A 24437-nucleotide genomic window follows, 5' to 3' on the forward strand; every position below is an offset into this window, starting at 1 on the left:
ATAATAAAAAATATACAAAGATACATAATGTGAAATGTTTTGAATTGTTATTGTCTTTGTCATTAAGTAATTTGACTGTTACGTTTACATTCATTCATTTAGCTGACACTTTTCTCCAAAGCGACTTACAGTTTTAAGGTTAAACTATTATTACAGTTACAAAAATTTATACAGCTGGGTAATTTTACTAGAGCAATTTAGAGTAAGTACCTTGTTCAAGGGTACAACAGCTGGAGGAGAGACTTAAACCTGTGACCTTGGGGTTCAAAGACAGCAGCTCTAACCACTATGCTACCAGCTGTTAGGAACCTTAGGTTGTCAGATCCAAGCACCTGGACACTCACAGGCAAAATATTCATGGGTGTCAACTTATCATGAGTACAAATTCTAATGTTCATCCATCCTCAACAACCACTCGTCCTGAGCGAGGTCGTGGTAAGCCAGAACTTTACACAGCAACACAGGGCGCAAGGATGAAGAGGGAGGGGACACACCCAGGACGGGACACCAGTCCATCGCAAGGCACCCCAAGCAGGACTCGAACCCCAGATCCACCAGAGAGCGGAACGTGGCTAAACCCACTGCGCCCTCCTACAATTCTAGTATTTATTTGCAATAATGCAAATACACTGATCAGTCACAACATTAAAATCACTGACAGGTGAAGGCCCTGAACAATGTTCTGCTGGGAAACCTTGGGTCCTACCATTCATGCGGATGTTACTTTGACACGTACCACCTACCTAAAGATTTGTGCACACCACGTACACCCCTTCATGGCTACGGTATTCCCTGATGGCAGTGGTCCTGCCACACTACAAAAATTGTTCAGGAATGGTTTGAGGAACATGACAAAGAGTTCAAGGTGTTGACTTGGCCTCCAAATTCCCCAGATCTCAATCCGATCGAGCATCTGTGGGATGTTCTGGAAAAACATTTCCGATCTATTGAGGCCCCACCTCGCAACTTACAGGACTCGAAGGATCTGCTGCTAACGTCTTGGTGCCAGATACCACAGGACACCTTCAGAGGTCTTGTGGAGTCCGTGCCTCGACGGGTTAGAGCTGTTTTGGTGGCACGAGGGGGGACCTACACAATATTAGGCAAGTGGTTTTAATGTTGTGGCTGGTCGGTGTATGACCTGTTCATCACCGCATATCGCAGGGAATGAGCCGGGAAACAAAGAGTGAAAGTGAAAGCCATGCAACGTTACAGTAGCTCTACAAAAACTCAAGTGTAAATTAAAAAAAAATAATAAAATAAAATGCACTCCTCTGTGTTGTTGCCTCTTCACTCGGGGAGCAAAGCTGAGAAATAAAATATTACAGGATGACGTGCTCTGAGGGTTTGAACAAGGCCATCGGCCCGGGTACTGTCACGGGTGAGCAGGGGTTTATTATCGACTTGGCTCGCAGATCAGCATCGTTGGAAAGACACCAATGCACTTTGGGACACTTTTAACTTTGAGAAACTTTGAACAGACGTGAAGGGAAGAAAAAGATATACTTCATACATGCGATTTACATGTAATGCGGCTGTCATACCGATTTCTTGGAAGACTATTGTTCTAAATGAATCCTATTTTGTCAAAATTGAAGGATTTAATTCAAAGAAATTTCTATCCGAATACGTTTCGACATGCCCGTTGTTCCAGTACTACAGTACAATATTTGAAAACACGGTTTCAGGCTACACTCTGGTTAACCTCTTTACGTCATCAAGTCGCGACGGTACCGTGGAAAGCCCCGCGCCTCACATGCGCTTTACTTGGCAGTCAGTTCTACAAACCAGCAGTAGGTTACTTTACTGGTAAAATCCAATTTGAGCATTTTCCCCTGAAGAATTTGTGCATTTCTCCCACACATTTCGTAGGCATGAGCTCTCAGATAACATGTGTTGGTTGGGTTAAGCGAGGAGTTTCTAAGGAAACACCAGAAAAGGTAGGTAAAATCCTTCTTGGATCGAACTAACTCAGTGCAAGCCAGGCAGGTACACTACCAACTCATTGAAATAGTCTTTAAATACTCATAAAAGTGGTGGAACAATGTCTTCAGTAATTTGCTTTTGATCGTGGTGGTTGACGAGGTAACTGGAGTGATTACCAGAACTCACCAGGCTTGACTGAGAACTTATTTACTTTTTTCCAGGTGGAGTTGAGCAGAGATGAATTACAACGCATTATATCTGAGGCAAAAGACCAGTTAGAGTAAGAGAGCTTTTGTGAATATTATTACCCACTAAGGACTCACTCAGTTTGTGGTAACTGTGTTCAACAGAATCTATCTTCAGTAAAAACAGAATACTTGTCTTGGTGCGATAAGTTGATAAGTAGCCAGATTTTTAAAGCCGGCATTGCTAGGAACTGTGGGAGAAGCCTCAGCGCTTGGCAGCTAGCATAAAAAGTGCCTCAAAAGTACCTTCACCTTGTGGATTAGGGATAGAATATTACTGTGCCCCTCGCTTAGCTGCATAGATTTATTGGCGCCCTTAACTGAATATTCGCTGGGGCCCTCAAATTACAAATACAGTTGGGACTGGAAGTCTGTCTACAACAAGATTTGTTCTCAAATCCAACCACTGTATCAGAATAAATAAAAGTTATATAGCACAGATGCTCCTCAGTTTATTCATGGGCTGCGATCAGTGGAACCATCAAATAAAGAGCTGTGAGACTGAATTTCTTCCAACTGCTCGTCTTAGGAAGATGAAGTCTTCCAGAGCGTATCCCACAAACTCACGTTCTGAGGCAGGGTAGACCCTGGATGGGGCACTGGTACATTACAGGACTTTTATTATTTCTATTAACCTGTAACATGCACATTTAACACCATCTGGTCCCTTTTAATTCACTTCTTTCTCAATGAAAACATAATAGAGATGTATCTTAGTTTGTTTCCTGGGTAAGCTGTGTAAAAGCCTTGGATATAAGTCTAAATAATAGAAAATACACTGTACTTTTATCATTTTTAATTTAGTCCTATTAAAGCTATTTTTAAATTACCAGAAAACGGGTCTCCAAAAGCTCCTCTCTAGTGTCAGCTGTTGACTGATTTATCATATAAACATTTGCAATGTTCCTCATCTTGTTATTCCTTACTAACATTCCCCATTGCCAGATGTGAGCTGTAAACACTGAAAGTGAATTTAATTAATCCATCCCCACATTCCTACTCTGTTTGGGTGTGTTTTACTGCTTACTAATGGCTGGATGCAAAAACACAGATGAAGGTCCCTCTACAACAGTTTTTTTGAAAACGTTTCGTAGCTTGAGGAGCCAGTGTACACAAATTAAGTTAGTATTGCATAGTAGTATAGTATGCATGTTGATGTCCAAGTTTGAAGATCTCCACGGTTGTACAGTAAGCACTCATCTGCTACGCAGAGAGCAGGATAAAGATGGTGAAGAGGATGAGGGAATGGTTAGCGGACAGGAGATGAATGACGAGGCAGACGTTCAATCGGAGGAACTAGAAGAAAGAAAGGCAGGACGGGATGATGACGAAGACAACGAACTGGCAGAGTATGGCTTGGATAGATACGATGAGGAAGACACAGGTAGGAAAAGACTTCTTTATGTTGTGCTGTTTACATATGACATCACAGAGACGACAGGTAATAAATAATTTAGTATTCAGAATACAGTCAGGATGTTTTTATACTTAATCTTATCTCTGTGACTAGTTGTATGTTTCAAATCCTCTGTCTTTGGGGAAAAAAATTAGCCACAGCAAGCCTTGGCAACAGTCTGGCTGGCCTCACGGTGTTTGGTACCAATGAAGAGGATCCCTACGTCACAATCAAAGACACGGTTAGTGCTGAAATACCTCGTGATTCCTTAACAACTTGTTGTAAATTAGTCCTGTTCAGTTGAATTTATTTTGTAATACTTATATATCGAGAGCTTTCTTTGTTACAGCTTTGGCTAGAGCTTTTAGTTTAATTTTTCATACTGGATCTATGATCTATGGATCTGTTCACATTGATGTGCCTGGTGACTTTTCTTAATGAAAGCAACTTTTAAATGATGGTTGTCATCCATCAGTTCAGTTACATGTCATAGAGTCTGTTGAAAAGCTGATGATTTGTCGCTTTCTTACTGGCGCTGTCAACAAAGGAGACAGCTACTCTGAATTTACTGAATAGTTTTTTTTTTTTTTTTCTTTCCAGGAACAATATGAGCGGGAAGATTTCCAAGTTAAGCCCAGTGACAATCTAATTGTTGCAGGCAGGGCTGAGAAAGACTGTTGTAACCTGGAAATCTATGGTGAGCCTTAATCTACCTCAGCTGTGTGCAGGGTCACAGTGCAGTGCTGAAAACAGTCCTGTCCAGAGCTGTCACATGCAGTAACTGCTGGGTTTGTGCCAACAAAAGCAGCTTTGGCAGTGTTAGATCCAACTCGGAGTAGTTTCTACACATGCCTTAAGCTCTGCTTCCTTTTTCAGCATTATTCCAAATATGAACTCTACACAAGGATTAGATGGTCTTTGTTTTACAGTAACTGCTGTACTGACTTCTAGTTTGGCAAGTGACATATTTGTCTTCTATGTGTTTAGAAGCTGGATTCAGTTGAATGTGAAATGGTAGAAGTTGCTCGCATGCTCTTATGATGTTGGTTCTGCTTCCCCACAGTGTACAATGCGGATGAAGACTCTCTATATGTCCACCATGACATCCTGCTACCTGCCTATCCGTTATGTGTGGAGTGGTTGGACTTCGACCCCAACCCAGGAGAGAAATCTGGTGAGTCTTCAGTAGGAACTGATATTTAGTAGACTTTTTTTGGCAATTCTGAAGGGAAATTTTCATTAAAAGAGGTGTGCAAGCAGCAAATCCATGTAAAAGTGATTTTTTTTTAAAATTTTTTTCTCTTCATGTATGATTCTGTATTTTTCCAGCACTGTGTTAAGTTTTCCAGGGCATTTTGGTTCACATGGTTCTCTCCTCTTGCATCCTGTTTATAGTGCCCAAAACCAGAATGGCAAATAAATGTACCGTATTCCCGCAAAAATCTCTTTACTTTCTAAAACAAATCTTTAATTAATCATTTGTTTGTTTCCAAATTGGCAGGGAATTATGTTGCTGTTGGAAATATGACACCCCAGATTGATGTTTGGGACCTTGATGTAGTGGACTGCCTCGAACCCATCTTCTCTCTCGGGAGCAAGAAAGCAAGCAAAAAGAAGAAGAAAAGCAAAAAGGTTTGTCTGTAGACACACCTTTCAGCTCATTTTGTTGACTGCAATCGCACATGTTGTGTCTGATTGCCATATCTAACTTTTGTACATTTACCTTTAGTTTCTTCAATGGGATGAAAATAATTACGTTTGTAATTCAAGAGAAATAACAGCTTTTTAAGCAGAAGAAAAGCCTGTGAAGCTGAAGATTTTTTTTGCGTGTTCTGGTTCAATCGGTGTGTCATGGAAAGTTTTCCTTGTAGGGTGCTGCAGCTGAGCCAGTGGAGGGTCATACCGATGCAGTGCTGGACCTGTCCTGGAACAAGCTGGTCCGGTGGGTCCTGCCTCTGACTGATCACTGTCCAGCAGAAACAGAACCGCCGCACAGCTGAGCCATTGAAAACACTGTCACTTAAAAAAGCTGAGAGAAACATGCGAGTGTTGTGTTTCAAGCTGGAAGGTGGCTCTGATGACATGACCTTCTGTTGTCTACAGGAATGTTCTGGCCAGTGGCTCTGCAGACAACACCGCGATCCTCTGGGACTTGATGCAGGGCAAACCGGCCACCACCCTAACTCGGCACACGGACAAGGTACATATACAAAACAGCCAGCGTGGCTGTTTTTAACATCACCCGATTCAGTCTGTAAAGTTGAAAATGTGGAATTGAAAGCTTGGGCTCACGGCTTGTGTTTCATTTCAGGTTCAGACCCTGAAGTTCCATCCTTTTGAGGCACAGACACTGATTTCTGGGTCTTATGATAAGTGAGCTGGAGCTCCTCCTTTGCTGTTAAAGCACTTTCACTACCAGGACAGACTGAAAGTTTAGCATTTAGAATATTTACCAAGGAATGGAAATTCATGGATCCTCTGTGGGCTGTCAGCCATAAATTGCACACAGAAAAACTAAGTTTGAAAACAAAGGCACACGTCTGAAGTGCGAGCAGATCGTGGCAGCATGTCCTTCTAGCAGTGGGTTCCTTCTGTTTGCCGAAAAGGATTATTTTCCCCCGTGCCGTTGTAGGTCAGTCATCCTGTACGACTGCCGCAGCCCTGAAAGCAGTCATCGCACTTGGAGGTTCAGCGGTCAGGTGGAGAGGGTCGTGTGGAACCACTTCTCACCTTGCAACTTCCTGGTAACTGCTCATTTGGCATCCCGCTGTTGAGCTACATCCCGCTCGATTGATGAGTAACCAGACTATTTGTGGAAATGTGTTGCAGGCCAGCACAGAAGATGGCTTTGTATACTGTCTTGATGCACGTTCTGACAAGCCGGTCTTTACGCTCAGAGCTCACGACGGCGAGGTGTCAGGTGGGAAAGTGACGTGTGGACATGCATCTCTTTCTGCTGATCATTTCTACCCTGTCGTCAGTAATCGTTGATTGATAAGTATTTATTTAGCTGACGCATTTGACCAAGCAGACCTACGGTGCTGGATAAACAATACTAAACTCGCTACATACACTAGTTTACTAACACACTACAGGCAATTTCAGACCTCCATTCGCACAGCCACCAGTCATTTGGCCTGAAACGTGTCTTTGGAACATGAATGAAAACCTCCTCCAGCACAAGGACAACATGGCACCGCAAACTGAACAGAGATGGAACCTATATCCATCTGCACAGCTCATGTGCTGTGAGACATGAGCACTACCTGCTGCGGCACCATGGGACCTTCACTACACTACTACAACCCAGAACACTGCTGATGTTTCTTACTGATGAACATCTTAAATAACACTTTTCGTTTTTATTGGCATATATTTGCATCTTGGCACATTGTGTATCATTGCTGTGTGATTTACTGTGCACTCTTGTTTTAAATTAAACTTTTTGTGGTAGTGATCAGTTCTTTTGCCTAGGTAGGCAGGGTGAAAGGCGTGGTTTTGAACACTAAACAGTGCCCCCTTCTCCCGTAGGTCTAGATCTGAGTAGCCAGGTGAAGGGTTGCTTAGTGACATCTTCAGCTGACAAACATGTGAAGATCTGGGACATCCTGGGTAACAAGCCTACCCTGGTTCACTCACGAGACATGAAGATGGTCAGTGGTCCTCCAGTTGCACTCAGTATATATGCTGTTGAGACAGAAGAGATTGAGAGTTCTGTTCTTAGTTCATCCATATGTTAAAAACAATGGTGAAGATGTGACAGTGAGGTTGGTGAGAGATCCTCTGAACCCAGCCACTTATTATCTGTGCAGGGGGTGATGTTCTGTGCGTCATGCTGCCCAGACCTGCCCTTCGTGTATGCTTTCGGGGGACAAAAAGGTGGCCTTCGCGTTTGGGACATCAGTGATACAGCAGTAGGTAAGTCTGGTCAGGAGATGGAGAAACATCCACTGGTTTGTAGGACACATTGTGGGTTATATCTGCAAATGTGGGCTGGGTGCAGATCTGTAAGCTCGTAGAATGGCGGGCAGTAGTGGGATATCCTCATTAGCCTGACTGGAGTGTACCTGTGTTGTGCCTGCAGTGTCTGCAACCTTCAACAGTCGGGAGCGGCTTGTGGCGAGAGCACAGAGCGACGATGCGGCAGGATCCAGCAGCTTGGCAGACATGGAGCTGTCATAGAACCCCATCCCTTCCCAGCAAACCTTGAATCCAGGGTTCACTCCCTCCCACCATGTGGGGCGTGACACAGGAGACGGGACGCCTGTCTGAACCGTGATGGAGCTTCAGAAAGCAACTGTGTTGCGATTTTTCTCTTAAAAGGTCTATAGGATCTACAATTCCACCAAGAGGGCCACCTCTCAGAATGAGGAAACAGACTGCAGTGTTGGTTTTGTCACATACTTGTGATTGTAAATGTCTACATCAGATCAATTAAAACAAAAAATATTTTAAGTTTTTACTTTTTTCTTCCGCAAAACTTAATGCGGTAAATAAGGACAATTACGTATTTGGCCTTACTTTCCGCTACCTTGCTGAAATTGATCAGATCCTGACTGTTTAGGGTCTCACAACCAAACTGTTATTCACTACTCTAGAAAACTCTGTCACAATATCCTTGTCATGTTTATATCTTGGAAAAATATTAAAAACAGGGTTTTTAGAGCATCTCTTGGGCAATTCTGGTTAAAGTCCTGGTTTCTGTTTTGTATTAGAATATTTTCAATTAACGATAGAGGTTAGAGGAGCCAGTCTACTTGAATGTTGCATGAACAGCAGAGCTCAGTTAAGCGGCGGGTGGTGCAGTAGGCTGCACTAGTGGATCTGTAAAGGTAAAACCAGCCAGCTGTGCACCTACATCTGTTCTCCACTGGACTTGAGTAATGGGCAATGTCTACAACTGCTTGGTTGTGAGATGCTCAGACCGCCCTGTGTTCTACTTTGTGACGCGGCGAAGACAGATTTGACCCACTCTCTGGTGCCGCTGTGCAGAATACCACGATCAGCACATGCACCACACTGACACTGGACAGTTATTGGTGGTGGTAACTGCTGCAGAGGGATTGTTTGTACCAAGGCTTTTTTGAAACCATGCTACTGCTGCAGGATTTCAGCCTCTCATCTCCACATGTCAAGTGCCCCTGAGGGCCCTCCTCAACAGCAAGGGCAGCAAACCGGGGTGAGGCATTGACCCAATCGAAGGGCGCTTCATTCCTGCTTCCTGCAGTGGGCTCATCCAGCTGCCCTGCCCACTCAAGTGAGAACCTTGAGAGTGAACATGGAAAAACTTGGTTTGTCCTAAGACATCAGCCTAGTGGGCAGTGTGGAGTGGGATTCTAATTTAACACACTGGGGAGATCAGTGCACTGTTAACTCAGGTCTCATACTGAATTTTGAGAGCTCATCAGCGCTTCAAGTTTTCATATATTCAGATGATTGGAACACATTGTTTTGACATCGTTGCCTCAACTCTCCCATAAATTCTGAGATTTACAGAACCTGCGAAAGGCATACTTTTAGCAAGCTCTGACCAAGGAAGAGGCATGCAAACATCCTAATCTATGGATATCTTGCAGTCATGGATGCTCTCTATGTTCCCCAGAATAAAGATTCTGGCATTTAGACACGTCAGGAAACTTCATTTGGTCCATCTGCCATTTCTGTATGCTCAATTCATCTGAAACATTAAACAAATGAATCTCTTAAGCAGTTACTGTATTGAGCTGGAAGCATATGTGCTGCTGATGTCAGTTAAAACTGTACTGTTTGAAAATGAACTATTTCACAATGTGTTTATCTTTATATCCCTTAAGCATCTGAGTAATTCATAGAGACTAGTGCTGTCCGAAAGGTTAGAACTAGAACTGCTCCAGATTAGCGAATGAAATCCATAGAATAACGTCCACCTCTCACCCCCGAGCCCGGAACGCTTCTTTGTGACTATGTTTCACCACGGACTGTTTTCACCGTCGCACCCTAGCACTTCCGGTAGCTAGCAGTATGGCCGCAGGTCAAACAACCAGGTTGACCGGCGTCTTCCTAAGGCTCTTAAATTTTGCCAGACAGAGGCATTCAGCGAGTAAGTGTCTATTTTAAACACGTTTCAATAGAACATTTGAAAGGTTAATATCTGTGAAAATAGTGTTTACGTGAACTGGGACATCACGTTTGGCACTTAGTAAGTTAGCTTAGCTACTAGCTTTAACACACACACAGTTACTGACAGCAACTGTAAATCATGGACTTGATAAATAATGTAGAATGTGTCGGAGGGGGGGACAGCCATTGGCACTTGGACCCAGAAGTTTTTTTTCCTCCCCTTTCGATTGGGAGTTTTTTTTTTTGTTCCTTCCACGCTTACGCTACAGCTTCTAGAACTAGAACTTATAGATATACACATTTTGGACCCAAGGTCATAGGTTCGAATCCCATCCCCAGCTGTAGTACCCTAGGGCCTGATACTTACCCTAAATTGCTCTGGTTAAATTGCCCAGCTATATAAATGGATAAATAATTGTAAGTACCTTAACATTGCAAGTTTCTTTGGAGAAAAGCATCACCTAAATGAGTGTAGATCAGTCCTGTTTAACACAGCCAAACAGTTGTGGCCCTGTTTAACCTTCATACAGCCCACTTTTATTCTACACTCATCTTTTTCTTAATCTACAGAGCAATGCTTGCTATTTAATAGAACTACGAGGTTTATTTCTAGGTCATAACAACACAGTGGCTTACACACACACAAGCGGGGTCACGGCGAACCAGCGCCTGACCCGGCAACACAGGGCTGGAGGGGGGATTGGACGCACCCAGGATGGGACGCCACTCCGTCGCGAGGCACCCCAAGCAGGAGTCGAACCCCAGACCCACCAGAGAGCAGGACGTGGCTAAACCCACTGCGCCACCATGCCCCCCCCAGTGGCTGACGTATTCAGATTATTGTCACTAACTTGGAGAACCAGAAATGTTGAGTTAGTGTGCTTCAGATTGTACTGAACTTCTTAGGCATCCCTAAGGAAATACTGGCACGATCAATAAGTTCTAAGATTGGCCACTGTGTAGCGCTGTGATTCTGCATGTTCTGTTGGCTTGCAGATCTTTCTGACTGTGTGCTACTGAATACTGCAAATAGTGTTTTAAGGAAACTGTCCGTACGGATTAAAATGTCCCCGGGTGTGCTTTGTCCACAGGTGGGAGCTTTGTGTGCGTTCGCCAGCAGTCCACAGACCATGGGCTGCCATCCGACAGCCCGAGCTGGTAAATAAGCACAAGCTGAGGATGTTCCTTTCTGAAAGGAAGAAACCCCTGTTAAAAGAGGGACACACTTTGGGTCTTTTATGACTGTGTAGATTGTATAGTAAGAGTAAACTGTTTTGCAGAGCCAAATAGCGTAGTGATTAAGGTCATGGACTTGTAATATAAACGTTCCTCATTGAAATCCCGCTCCTGCTGTAGTACCCTTGGTAAAGGCACTTGCCATGAAGTGGCTTTGGATACCAGCATCAGCTAGGCAATTAGCTTTACAATGTATAAAGTGTGGTGACTTTATGGTAAAGAGGGTATATTGTATTGGAGTACAGCAAAACTGTACATATTATTTAGGGTTGTTTGGTCAGCTTTTAGTGACATTGAGTCAGTTTTAGCCTTGACTTCTCAGTGATAAAGTCTTGTTTGTAACTTGCTTGATAACTCCTACTGATTTGACAATCCATTGTTGTTCAGAATGGTTTCTCCTTTTTTTCCACAGCAAAGTAGAGATTGGGTTGACATCTGATGGTAAAACTGTGGTGTGTTACCACCCTTCTGTGGATTTTCCATATGACCTTTCTCAGGTGAGTGAGGAAAATTTGGCCAAGTTTTTTTTCCCCCATATGAGGTCGCCGGGGAGCTGGAGCCTAACCCAGCAACACAGGGCGTAAGACAATGTGTGTATGTGTTTTTCCTGTCTTACTGTTACAAATATGTAACTTTGTGTGTGTTTTTGTGTAATGTGAGAAATTTTTATTTCAAAACAAAGATATGAGTACTGTGGCGCGATACAACATTTGGATAACACATTTTCTCGCATTTACTGATGTAGGTATTTTACTGGAACAATACTATTTAAGTTCTTTTTTTCAGGACTGCTGCAACATTGTCATAAAGCAGCAACCTTGACATAAACCTTGAAAATGGAAAAGTAATAGTGATAGAACTGTATGGTGTATTTAGCTTTTTATTCATTTTGTTGTCAGTTTATTTTTCATAAACATTTAATGGGCCCTGACCCCTTCTCCAGAGCAGTTTACAGTGATAAGCTTCTTTTAATTATATACCCATTTATACAGCTGGGCAATTTTCACTGGAGCAAGTTTAGGGTTAATGTCTTGCTCAAGGTTGTTACAGCAGCAAACCCAGGACCTTCGAGCAGACAGGGACAGCTGTAATCAGAACTTTACCTGGCAGTAAAATGCTCACAGAAACAAAAGGAGTTTAGAACCATCTTATTTGAACTCGTTTCCAGAGTGTTCACGGCTGTAATGTGATGTTTGTATGTGGTGGTGATCAATAAGATGGCAAATGTTGCATGTGTTTACAGGGTTAACTGGTCCACTGTTGACATTGAGTAGGAGTATTGTGAAGACAACATTTTTATTTTGTTGTCCTTTTAGTGTTTTTTATTTTTAAAAATTGGCTTTACTTTTAAGGTGTCTCAAAGTAAATAAATACTATTACAGATCTGACCCTTCGATAAACTGAAGGATGTCATATTACCAAATATTTATTGATTTTGACTTAGTGGTAAAAGTGATTTTGAATTCGCAGACAGTCTTCTCGTTCCAATTGTGTTTGTAAGCTGAGGAGTCAGCCTGTTGGCATGAATGTTGCAATAGAATTATTCCTAAATATAGCCTCCATCAAATCTTTCGTGATGGATACTGACACGAAAAAGGAAAATGTCCTTTTTTATGTTCTGCAGAATATTTTCTCTGGTAAACAGTCGGATCAAATACATAATATGGTAAATGCAGCAACTAATAAGTTAGTAGACATAAAATGGCCATCTTTGAGTTTTTAATGTTCTTTTCATTGCTCTTTTGAATATGTTTCAATGCAGCCCATTCCTCGACCGGACCCGCTGACAAACCCTGCAGAGACGCACGACCAAGTGTTGAAGGCCCACCTGAGTAAAGAGGTCCTGCAGAACCGGGAAGGCCCCACCATTGAAGAACTCAGTAAGATGTTCTTCACCACGAAGCACCGATGGTATCCCTATGGCCAGTAAGTTTTTCGTTTACTTTCTCATTGGTTCTTCATCATTGGGATAGAGTGCAGTCTGATGCAGGGCAAACCACCCTACCAACAACTGGAGAACAGAAACTCAAAGTAGTTTGTTTTTTTTTTTTTCAGTAACTGGGTGGATCTTTAACCTTCTATAATAGTTCTGCTAAAACTGAGTGTGCTGTTGTTTCTCAGGTACCACAGAAGACGCAAGAAGATGAATCCCCCGAAAGACAGATAGTCCAAGGCCGGTGTAATAAGTTCAGCTTTGTTACTATGTATGTAATGTGAACTATTTCCAAATCCAGTTGATTGTGCAGATGTACTAAAAATAAACAAGGGTAATCCAAAATAATCATTTAGGAGATATTTCTAATTACAGGTGTGTTGAAGGTTGTCTGAACTCTTAGAGTTGGGGGAAATATTTCACATTTATGAGTTTGAAACAGAATGTTGTACACAGAATATAATACTGCACTGGAATTTCATTGTAACCATGTTGCAGGGCAGAAACTTTCTGTTCTAAGCCTAGAAGTTCCCACTCCCTACATGTTTTCAGCCCAGCCAATTCAAGTAATAAGTCTCAGTTTTTGCTTTTGGGGGGGTGCGGTGGCGCAGTGGGTTTGGCCGGGTCCTGCTCACTGGCGGGTCTGGAGTTCGAGTCCCGCTTGGGGTGCCTTGTGACAGGCTGGCATCCTGTCCTGGGTGTGTCCCCTCCAGCCCTGTGCCCTACGTTGCTGGGTTAGGCTCCAGCTCGTGGTGACCCTGCTCGGGATGGGCAGTTTCAGCCTCTGTGTGTGTGTGTGTACGCTGAATAGAACACTTTAAATGCCTTTCTACTAGCCTGCTGACTTCTCTAGCTGCTGGTTATGGTGGATATTTTTAATCACTACATACAGGGGTGAAAAAACCTGTTGGGTAAAGGGGTCCAAAAATATTAGAAATAATATTTCAAGGAGGGGGTGTGGTGTTGCAGTCGGTTGGACCGGGTCCTGCTCTCCAGTGGGTCTGGGGTTCGAGTCCCGCTTGGGGTGCCTTGCGATGGACTGGCGTCCCGTCCTGGGTGTGTCCCCTCCCCCTCCAGCCTTACGCCCTGTGTTACCGGGTTGGCTCCGATTCCCCGCGACCCCGTATGGGACAAGCGGTTCGGAAAATGTGTGTGTGTATTTCAAGGAATTATTCAGGAGTTAATTTGATACTAATTCGCTGAGCGAAGGTATTTCCCATCGTCCTCTCGGGTATCAGCGGGAGACACCCGCCCCTGCTCCGTCAGCGCAAAGGAAATGTGACGCAGGGTCGTTACCGCATGCGCAGTTCGCTCCCACTAGAGGAGACGTATCGACAGCGGCGCATGCGCGTTCTGCGCCAGCGAGAGGAGACGCACTGATCAAGTCACGGTTTAAACCGCATTAAAGACAAGATGGCAGGACTGCCCCGCAGGATCATTAAGGTAATTGTATTTCATTTTATGAAGCTTGCAGTACGGGCAGTCAGTGTTCCAGGATGTCACAAAAGCTGGAAAAAAAAAAAAATCCGTGCGGTGGGAGTGCAAGTGCAGGCTGCAGAGACTTGCCTGCCTGCCCGTCCCGTCGGTCGTCCGTGTGCCCCGGAGCCTCTCACTTCCGTTTATTCTGTACCGCGAACCCGCACGCCGCGGCCTTCAAAACACGACTCACTGCCGAATAAAGATGGCGACGGGCGGGCCGCTCGCGGCTCGCGCGTGCGACCGGTAGATGCTGTTCCTCTCGCAGGAGGAGCAGCTACTGCTCGGGCCGCTGGACCAGGCAGGGCAGGCAGGGCAGGCAGGAGAGCGGCGGGAGGAGGAGTTTCGTGCTGCGACGCGTCGCCGGAGCTTCAAATGAATTGAAATTGTGAAAAGAAACGTAAGAGCGGCGCGCAGTTGAGCCGCCGGGGCCTCGACCGCCACCCGCCACCCGCCGCCCGCCGCTCGCACCACCACCCGGCGGCGGTGGAGTAATACGGGTCCGGAACCGGCCGGACGTGGAAAAAAAAAAAAAAAACTGTGGCTCAAATGAGCGTTTGTGTTTGCGGCTTCATGACTTAAGTCATGTATCTGGGTGAAGTGAATAGAGGAACTCGGGCCTCACGCAGTTCTGCGGTCGCACAGGGGTCTCGGCACGAGCCGCACGGATCTGTATCCACCCCGTGTGTGTGTGTGTCGGCGGGACGTGGAGAAGAATGTGTGGAACACACACTGCTGCTCTTTTGTCTGCGTGAGGGGATGGAGCGAAGCGCCTCTTCTTTTTGTCTTCGTGTCCTGGAGGTGCCGAGAAGCCGCGGGAGGGTCGGTGAGCAGCACATGACACACACACACACACACACTCAGTGCATCGCACACTTGCGGTCATGTACACACTCGGGAAAATGACTGACCGACGCGACGCCAAGGAGATGATTCGTAAAGTAGTTGAGAAGAACACGAGTGAGGTGGAGAAGGAGCGCGAGCTGTAGTGTGCATGTGTGTGTGTGTGTGTGTGAGAGAGAGAGAGAGAGAGATGTGCGATGTGCTACAGCCCGCTGCGTCACCTACAACAGCTGTTTGTCAGTATGTGTCTTTCCACCCCTTTATCAATGTTTTTGATGGGTTTTTTTGGAGCCGGGGCCCATGTGCAGAGATCAAAGGCTCACATGGTTACAATGTTTCATTCATTGTGTGTGATCATGTGGCCAGTAGTATTTAATGGAAAGGTCCAGACAAATGTTCGCTTCTTTCCAGAGGTGTTTGACAGAGTGACCGGCGAACGCAAGGCCTGTCTTGTCCACGGTGCCGGAAATCAGTCTCTCCTTCGCTCCGTGGAGGAATTTCGTTTGATGGAAACTATTTTTTTCAGGAGAGGCCAAATACTCACTTTTTGCTTATGTTCTGGGGAAGATGAGTGGTTGTTCTTTGCAATGTTCCTGACGAGTTGTTGGAACTTCCCTTTTCGCGGCGAGTTTCTCTTTCGAGTCGGAATGATGAACGTTTATCACTTGGTCGGTCGTGTAAATTTCACGGTGAATTCGGTGACCGATCTCTAGACTCTGTGCTGTTCCGTGGTCTTTACGTTTGTTCGTGATTTTTACAGCTGGGGAACGGGTAAATAGTTCTTAGAGCTGGATCTCAGACATGAGATTCGAACCTGCAAACCTTTGGCTCTAAAGGCGGCAGCTCTAACCGCTACACTACCAGCTGTGCCTTTAGCCAATGGCCCAATCCATCATTGTTGCCTGGAACAAACATGTCTTTGGTCTGGATCTTTTAGTTTTTAATGGTTAAAAAGCAGGTTATTTGTAAAACTGATAATTTATTGATTGATATTGGATCTTCTGTTATCTACAGCACTCCCGCTATAGTACCCTCTGTTAATGTACTTTACCTGAATTGTTTCAGTAAAAAGCATCCATTTGTATAAATGGGCAAATAAGTAGCTTAGTGTCCAAACCTAACAGTTTAATTGACCATAGACAACGGAATTAACTGAAGTATAGCTTATATTTTTATATGACCGCTACCCTCTACTCTTAAAAACACTAACAATCCTGCCTTTATAAGTTCTCTTGTGCAGAGGCATCAGCTGAGTGAAAAATGAATTTGTTGCATTTCCTCTTTGCCAAAGTGTATTTAGGTTTAAATTTTAATTCACTTTGATGGATTGAATATGCATTGTACTGAGTGTATATATATATATATATTGTATTACTGTGGGTTTTACAGCAGACATCTCCACGCTTGCGCTGTTTTTGAACAAGCGTGTTGAACACTAGTGGCAGGAAGAATGTGAGGTCTAGTTTTTCTTTTTCCTCTCTCCTCTTGTGAAAATATGTTTCAAGAACCTGATGTTTTGCTCCATTTTGACACCTTCCATATACGCGCATGTTTTTGTGCTTGCCTCCCTTCCAGGAGACACAGCGTTTGCTCGCAGAGCCCGTACCTGGGATCAAGGCGGAACCGGACGAGGGAAATGCCCGCTATTTCCACGTGGTCATCGCTGGACCCCAGGATTCTCCCTTCGAAGGAGGGACTTTTAAACTTGAACTTTTTCTACCGGAAGAATATCCAATGGCAGCTCCTAAAGTACGCTTCATGACCAAAATATACCACCCCAACGTAGACAAGTTGGGGAGAATATGCCTAGACATTCTCAAAGGTAAATTATCATTAATGGTGCCAACTCTACTTTTGTTAGAGGCCATGACTCATATTAACCACACAGAGTGAGTGCTGCCAACCTAGTCATTTGTTTGTATAACTAAGTGCTGTTAGATTTTGTGATTGGTTCATAAATTGAATTAGTTTGCTAGCCAGGACCCCGTTAAGTAAAATCATACATTTCTAGGGTCTCGGACACATTAATTCAGGTCCTCGAGCTTTGTGTCTAGAGGGTGACACGTATTTTACCCACTTCAGTAAAATCTCCTCTTTTTCCTTGCAGACAAGTGGTCTCCCGCTCTGCAGATCCGCACGGTGCTCTTATCCATCCAGGCATTATTAAGTGCACCCAACCCAGATGATCCACTAGCTAATGATGTTGCAGAGCAATGGAAAACCAACGAAGCTCAAGCCATAGAGACAGGTAAGCGGGAGACGAAGCACATGCTGTATTTGGTATTTTAATCATTTTTGTGTGTGTTTATTTCCTATGATTTTAGGTTCTGTAAGAAAAGAGAAATCGGTGCCTAGCACTTTAAGAAGTCATTTATCGTCATATTTCTGAACCTGGAGCTCAAGTATGTTGGATTGAAGCATCTTTCCGTAACGACCTCTGTCCGCTTTGTGTCTTTCAGCCCGCACATGGACCAGGCTTTACGCAGGAAATAACATTGAAGTTTAAAAATAGAAGTCCCAAGTGTGAACACCGCTCTTCTGTTCCGCCAAGACCCTATCCTTTTCTGTTTGCATTTAAAGGACACAGTCTTAGAAGAAATGAAACAAAGAATATATTAAATGGGGGAAAAAACAAAGCAAAAGACCATTTGTTTGATTTAAATGCACAGTAACAGCTGTCTATGTCCTGGTTCACTGTAAGCGTGGGCAGAGGCCTGTGACTTGCCACATGCTTTTTAACTTTGTTTGGGGGGCCTGGTGACTTTGGCTGCACACGGCATCTCATTGGCAACTCTGGCCTGACGCAGGGTGGTGGGGGTGCCAGAGTGCTGTCAGCACGGAGTGCTTTTAACTTTTTTTCTTTTTTTTTTTTTTTTCTTTTTTTAATGTTTGTTTTGGTTTGTGATGCTCCTGGTTTAATGAAACACAGCTAACTAGGTCTACCTGATCATGCCACTTCAGCCTATTCTTTTAGGTCCTGTAGAAACAGCGGCGCTAGGCTTGTAAAGAGTTTGTCCAACTTGGACCGAGAGAAGGTAACAACATCTAAATGAAAATGAGGCCTCCACCACCATCATCACCATTTATACAGTTGTGATTGCTCTCAATGTAGTCTAATATAGGCTTGTGACTTTTTTGTATGGCTTGTCTGGGAAAAGGAAAAAAAAATGTGTAAATCTTTTGTGTTTTAGTGATATTTTGTTCTGTTTTGGTTTTCATGTTATGTTTTCCTTCTTGCCTTTTCCCACACAAAGTGGGTTCTGGTTGCTTTGCTGGGCTCTGCCTCGGGTTTGACTGCTGGCTTTCCACCTTTTCGTTTCCTTGGCCGGAAGGTTGCTACCTTTGCTGAGCTCCAGTGATCCGACAGGTGGCTTTATCACTCAAGTTCATCATTGGTTCTTGGTTAAAAAGCTGTATTAAAATAAACTGATTGTAAATTCATTCTTTATATAAAAGAGGAGCAAAACGGTTTCCTACTGTTAAAATATGAGAAGTCCATCTGCATTCTTTGTTCTTTCTGTAAATAAACTACTCTGTTGATTAGTACAAGTGGCCCTTGCGCAGTTTGTTTGAAGCACGTCTCCACACGTACGGAAATACGCTTATCTGAGATGCAGATTTGATGCGATCATTTTTACAGCCCCTTTCATCTTGGATGTCTGCTTTCTTGGCATTTGCGGACATGGTAGGTGGACCACGGAGACCTTGGATCCCATTTGCTGAACCCTGCACGGCCATACGGTGGCGCTCAAGCTGTAGAATGGAGCAGTGGAGCCCGGCTGCTCAACTGGTACATCCCCAAGAACGACCGAACCCTGATGCTCCTGTTGTTTTGGAAAAGTGACGGAAAGGTAGACCATTTTCCGTGCTCCTGTGCGGGGTGTCGAGCCAACATTTGATGCGCTTCCTCTAGATCTAGACCTTTCCGCAGGCCGTGCGCGTAGGGTCTGCGTTGGTACCTCGATTCCTCGGACCCCGAACCACGCCAGGAGCTGCGAGTAGAAAGCCCCGGCGGAGAGCTGCTCGTGTGTGTGTCCGTCCGTCCTCCAGCCCCGTAGCCGTTGGCAACACCTGCACTACGTCACTGCAGCGTTTAGCCTCCGACCTCTGGTTTCCCCTTCCTCCGTCACTCCATCTGTCAGATTCCTAACCTGTCACGTAGTATAGTTCGGTTGCCGACTGCACTCTGTAAGCTGCAAAATGAAAAATAATTATTGCTCTTCCATGACTGGAAGGCCTGTGAGCAAATGTCTGACAGCATAAGCAACCCTGTGTTTTGCAGAGCCATTTTGCAGCGAACAAACGTAGAGTAACTGTCTCATATGCTCATCGCGTGTGTGCGTGTGTGGAAGTCTGCCCACGCGTGCACCAGGGCACGGTGATGTTATTAAGACGGGTCCACCGCTGTATTTACTCGGAGAGGTGCGGGGGCCCTTCTCTGCTCGAAAAGCGAATTCCCCAGCATATTTCCCAGCTGTGATGTTGCAATATTTTTTTTGTGCATAAATATGTTTGCGTGTCAACAATGAGTCATAGCTGCAGGGCTGTCCGCAAACTAAAACCTTCGCAGCCGATATCTAGGCGTCTTGTGCAAACGGGGCGCGTAAAGATTTATGGTCCTCGGCGAGATGTCCTGAAGGACTCGGTCTGATCGGGTCTGGTTCGTTCCGGATGAATAACCGTAATCGGCCGTGGGGTGTGGAAGAGGCGCGGTCGCAGAATGCTTCGCGGCAACGGCCGTGCTTTATGGGTGTTCTGGCACCGGACGGCTCCTCTGTCGCTCTTCCTCCGGCTACAGACCTACGGTGCAGTCGTCACCCAGATAATCTCAGACAATTTTCTACGAAGAAGACTGTTCCGTCCACGCTTTTTCCACTTCGTGCCACCAAAGAACGTGCAGAAGGGCGCGGAAAAGTCGAGAAGACATTCTGCGGGATTCCGTGGCGCTCAAGGCAAAAATTCTGCTCCTTTTGTTTCAGTCGACTTTATAAATAAACTGTTTGTCCGCATTCTTGACCTTTGTTAACCGCAGCTCCATCTGGTAGGAAGCGGTTTGGAGCTGATCTACCCAGGGTTCTCACCTGCAACCTCAGACAGTGAAAACATCTCAGAAATTCAGTGTGGACTGAACGCAGTGAGAAGGACAAGGTTTTGGCTACAGGGGTTATTTACCAGGGTTTAGTCGAACTTGTACCGTGAATGAGCCCAGTGCAGGTTTGTGGAGCTCAGGGTTGCAACACCCTCCCACTTTCAGTGTGTGGAAATATGTCTTTATATGGCAGTGTGAAGAAACAGAGCATTTAAAGTCAAGTGAAAGTATTAAGGAACAATTATAGTTCCTATGTACGGATAAATGACAACGACGGTAACGCTGCCTTTGCATTCACCCGGGAAAAACGGTAAAACCAACCTAATAGTGTCCGTCCGTTTCCGGGTGGGCTTTTTCACCAACGTTTCGAGACATTTGCAGAGATTTTTTTTATTCGTACGCAAGTCAGCGTTTCCCGATGGACAAGCGTCGTTGGGAACCGAATTCGTTTTTGCCTTGTGCTTTCAGTAAAGCTGTTTTCCAGTGTCAGATTCTTCTTATGTTGTCACTGTATCCATTTGGTGTAACTCACATCTTTATTTTCATTTCCATTTTAATCAGGCTTTTCTCCAGTGCAATGTACATCTTGTGTGAGAGTATTTAGAAATTTCGCAACCGGCCATTGCGATCCCCAGACCCACCCGTAGAAATATCATCCCTCTACACCCGTTGTTTTGTGTACTCGGACACGGCATTAGTTTTGCCCGAGAAAATATGTTCGCCAAGATCTCGTGTTGCCGTATCAGCGGAAAGCGTTCAGCCTTGCCCTCGTGAAATTGACTGGGAGACACACCGATGATCTGTTGTGTTCAAGGTGTGATTCATTCCACACTAACTGATCGCCAATCAACGTGAAAACAAAGACTGATAGAAAGAGGGCATTTCACCATAAGAACTGAGATAAGGTTACCAGACCAGGTGGCTGCTGAGCTGTCAATAAATGAAGATAAAGCTGGGGACTAAGGGGGTGGGGAATACTTCTACAAAAGTGGTGATTATGTAGTAATTCTCCATATTGAGTCACGTATTCACCCTAAGGGGTCTTCAGAGGTCTCCAATGTATGGATCAGCAGGACAGTGTGGAGTATCTGTACGTGGATAGAATGAAACGTAGCCAGAATGAAGTGTCCGTCATGGGCGGGAGAAGGGAAGGGTGATTTCAGTGATGAAATAAGGGCTAGAAATATGATGGCCTGTCTCACCACTGACTCATCATTAAATCATGAGGTCTATGATCTGGATCTCCAGCTAAGTGTACTGAACATGCACGCGCTGCGTGTGCTCGGGTGAATAAAGCGAGTAAATCTTTACGCCCGAAAGAGGCGTGTCTGTCTAGCAGGACCCTACAGTTTCCGCGGATCCCGCTACATTCCAGTGTGCTGACCTCTCATTGGTTTTAGGATGATGGCAATGATTTCTATAAAAAAAAAAAGTTAAATATGGACAGTTTTATGCAGCCTGGACTTACACACAATGTCACCACCCAGCTGTCCTTGAACTCAGGCTGGAGGCCTCAACAGCTACAGAAGCTCAGGTGGAGACCTCAAGAATGGCAGGATGCTACTGAACAGTGACGGTCAGGAGAGTTTATGTCATCGATCCCACGCGAAGGTGGAAACCTCCTCAGCTGTGTTTAATGCACGGGATGCATCAGGTACTGTAGTACAGTATCGAACCCTAACCTTAACCCTAACCGCCACTCCTGTTCTAGCACCCTTGAGCACAATACTTACCCTAAGCTGCTATAGTAAAACCTACCAAGGTGTATAAATAGTTAAGTAGGATAGCACACAGAACCTAAAACTGTGAATTAGGTGCCTTGAACAAAGTCAGCACATGCAAGTACGCACACACGCACACCAGCTGGAACCACTTGTCCCATTCGTGGTCACGGGGAGCCGGAGCCGAACCCGGCAACACAGGGCGTAGGGCTGGAGGGGGAGGGGAGACACCCAGGACGGGATGCCAGTCCATCACAGGGCACCCCAAGTGGGACTCAAACCCCAGACCCCCCTGAGAGCAGGACCCAGTCCGACCTACCGCGCCACCGCACCCCCCCCCACATACAAGTAACAGTCTTTTATTAGTCCTTAGCCATTTCCGGTGTATTGTTTAAAGAAAAAAACTACTTTGAAAATACACTTTGAATATAAATTATCTCTGACCACGAGTCTCACTGCGTGAAATGAGAAGTTTAAAGCCGAAACAGAAAAGTGTAAAAATGCGCTCGCTCTTCGTATTCATACCGTACCTGGTCACCCGATCGTCCGCTGGGATAACTGAGTCTCCGGCTCTAACCAGCACCGTGAACTTTGTTTCACGTTGCAACAGCGTGCAAATTATAGACTCCCTTCTGTTTACGCCTTTTCGGTGCATTATGGGCCAGATTACATGTTTCCCTTATTTCTGTCCCAAGGGTACAAAGTGACCGCCTCCATTCATTTGTGTGGAACCAGAAGACAAAAAGGTAGGACAAATAATACTTTGTTGTTTATATCTCACGCAGCCTGTGTAGGAAAACAGGGCTGTTGTGCATAAAGAAATTGCAGTGTCTACTACGATGTCGCTTTGCCAACGATAATTATTGGAACATTATGTCTTTGACTCAAGTGTTGGCTAAGAGATGGTTTTCTTATCACAGCCCACAGGCGCTCGAAAAAGAGGCCTGTTGACAGTTTGCTGAGCGCCGCCAACGTTGCTCAATACATTCGTTGACGAAACCTCTCGTCAGGACGTCCCTTTTGCTCGAGATGGATCTTGCGATCCACGTCCTCGGCGAACTGCTCGAATCGGTACCTAGGCGCGGCGGCAGAGTAACGAAACCAGAGTCGCGGGGCAGACTTAATCGTCGTAAATTCTTGTCGCGTACCTGTCTTCTGTTCCCACACTATTACGTCACGCCTCTTAAGGAAATTACTATAAATTACGCCGTAAAAACAACCATTTAGAGATTAATGCATAACGCACAATAGGGATGCGAACCAATCATCTTCTGGATGCGATCTGTCGACACGAGACAGAAGGGCTCATCCTGCTTAAGTCATCCGTGTGGCGCCGACTCAGTTCCAGCGGTACCTCGCTACCGATAACCACCGCAGCCGCACAGCTGCCCGTCGAACGCGTGATCCTCATCGTAAGCTGCTCTATCTCACCACGCTGCTCCATGGAGAAATTCAGATTTTCCTATCCAGAAGCAGAAGAGGTTCCGGGAAACAGGGTGAGAGTGGTACAGATGGCCAAATAGCCTGGCTTTAATCAGTCATCGGGCCGAGAGACGTCAGTACCACCTCTGGCAAAGTGCTCCTTCCCACTGCCCCCCCAAACAGAGAATGTACAGCTGAAGAATGTGTCGAGAGCACTGCACTCCCCACCACAACGTACCCGTGAATGACAGCTATGCAAAGACCTGCGGTCTTATAGAGCGAGCTAAACTAGATTTGGTACATTTACATTACATTTATTCATTTAGCTGATGCAGCTTACAATTATTTACCCATTTACACAGCTGGGTAGTGTTACTGGAGCAATTTAGGGTAAGTACCTTGCTCAAGGGTACTACAGCCAGAGGTGGGCAATCAAACCTGCAACCTTTGGATCCAAAGGCAGAGACTCAAACCACTACGCTAGCAGCTGTCCAGTGTGCAGTCTACTTTGTGCATGAAGACGGTGGCGGTAGTCTCAGCATACTGTCTAGTTGTAGCTGTTTTTGGGGAAAAAGGTTGGTTGCTGTGCCCTCTCTTCTAACGCACAAATTGAATATAGAATAAAGCAACACACACACACACACAGTTTGTCCTGAGCAGGGTCACTGCAAGCCAGAGCCTAGCCTGGCAGCACAGGGCATGGGGTTGGAGGGGGAGGGTCACAGCCAGGATGGGACATCGGTCCATCACAAGGTACCCCAAGCGGGACTCAAACCCCAGACCCACCGGAGAGCAGGGACAGGCCAAACCTGCTGTGCCACTGTGCCACCATGCCCCCCCCCAACATACAATCTTCCTGTTATTTTCTTGTTAGTTCCTCCTTAACAGCGTAGCGAACCAGTGAGCAGTGCTGCCAGAGAAGAAGAAGGAGAAGAAGTCATTCAGCAGTGCGGAACTTCCACACAAATACGTGCATGACTGTACAGGACTCCTGTAAATCAGTTCCCGACGGAGCCACGTGCGGCCCCTCCACATTTTGTTTTAATGACTT

General features: G+C 45.2%; 3 protein-coding genes across 3 annotated transcripts; all 3 read left to right on the plus strand.

Moving 5' to 3' along the window:
* The first annotated feature begins 1799 nt into the window (after positions 1 to 1799).
* pwp1 (PWP1 homolog, endonuclein) lies at positions 1800 to 8022 on the plus strand. Its single transcript, XM_029247189.1, has 15 exons — positions 1800 to 1940; positions 2148 to 2206; positions 3383 to 3555; positions 3723 to 3808; positions 4168 to 4264; positions 4631 to 4741; positions 5069 to 5200; positions 5440 to 5509; positions 5671 to 5767; positions 5879 to 5940; positions 6200 to 6311; positions 6397 to 6487; positions 7099 to 7220; positions 7380 to 7485; positions 7652 to 8022. The coding sequence occupies exons 1-15, from the start codon at positions 1875 to 1877 to the stop codon at positions 7747 to 7749; spliced, it is 1482 nt and encodes a 493-aa protein (XP_029103022.1). The 5' UTR covers positions 1800 to 1874; the 3' UTR covers positions 7750 to 8022.
* Positions 8023 to 9548: 1526 nt separating this feature from the next.
* On the plus strand, positions 9549 to 13180 carry mrpl42 (mitochondrial ribosomal protein L42). The gene is made up of 5 exons (XM_018751289.1): positions 9549 to 9646; positions 10758 to 10824; positions 11315 to 11399; positions 12665 to 12828; positions 13024 to 13180. Exons 1-5 carry the CDS (start codon positions 9568 to 9570, stop codon positions 13067 to 13069), a joined length of 441 nt encoding a protein of 146 aa, XP_018606805.1. The 5' UTR covers positions 9549 to 9567; the 3' UTR covers positions 13070 to 13180.
* A 963-nt stretch (positions 13181 to 14143) lies between these two features.
* Positions 14144 to 18674, plus strand: ube2nb (ubiquitin-conjugating enzyme E2Nb). Its single transcript, XM_018751250.2, has 4 exons — positions 14144 to 14278; positions 16730 to 16976; positions 17262 to 17402; positions 17614 to 18674. The coding sequence occupies exons 1-4, from the start codon at positions 14249 to 14251 to the stop codon at positions 17658 to 17660; spliced, it is 465 nt and encodes a 154-aa protein (XP_018606766.1). The 5' UTR covers positions 14144 to 14248; the 3' UTR covers positions 17661 to 18674.
* Positions 18675 to 24437: the final 5763 nt, after the last annotated feature.

This window comes from Scleropages formosus, chromosome 2 (genome assembly GCF_900964775.1).
Source record: "Scleropages formosus chromosome 2, fSclFor1.1, whole genome shotgun sequence".
NCBI classification, from domain to species: domain Eukaryota; kingdom Metazoa; phylum Chordata; class Actinopteri; order Osteoglossiformes; family Osteoglossidae; genus Scleropages; species Scleropages formosus.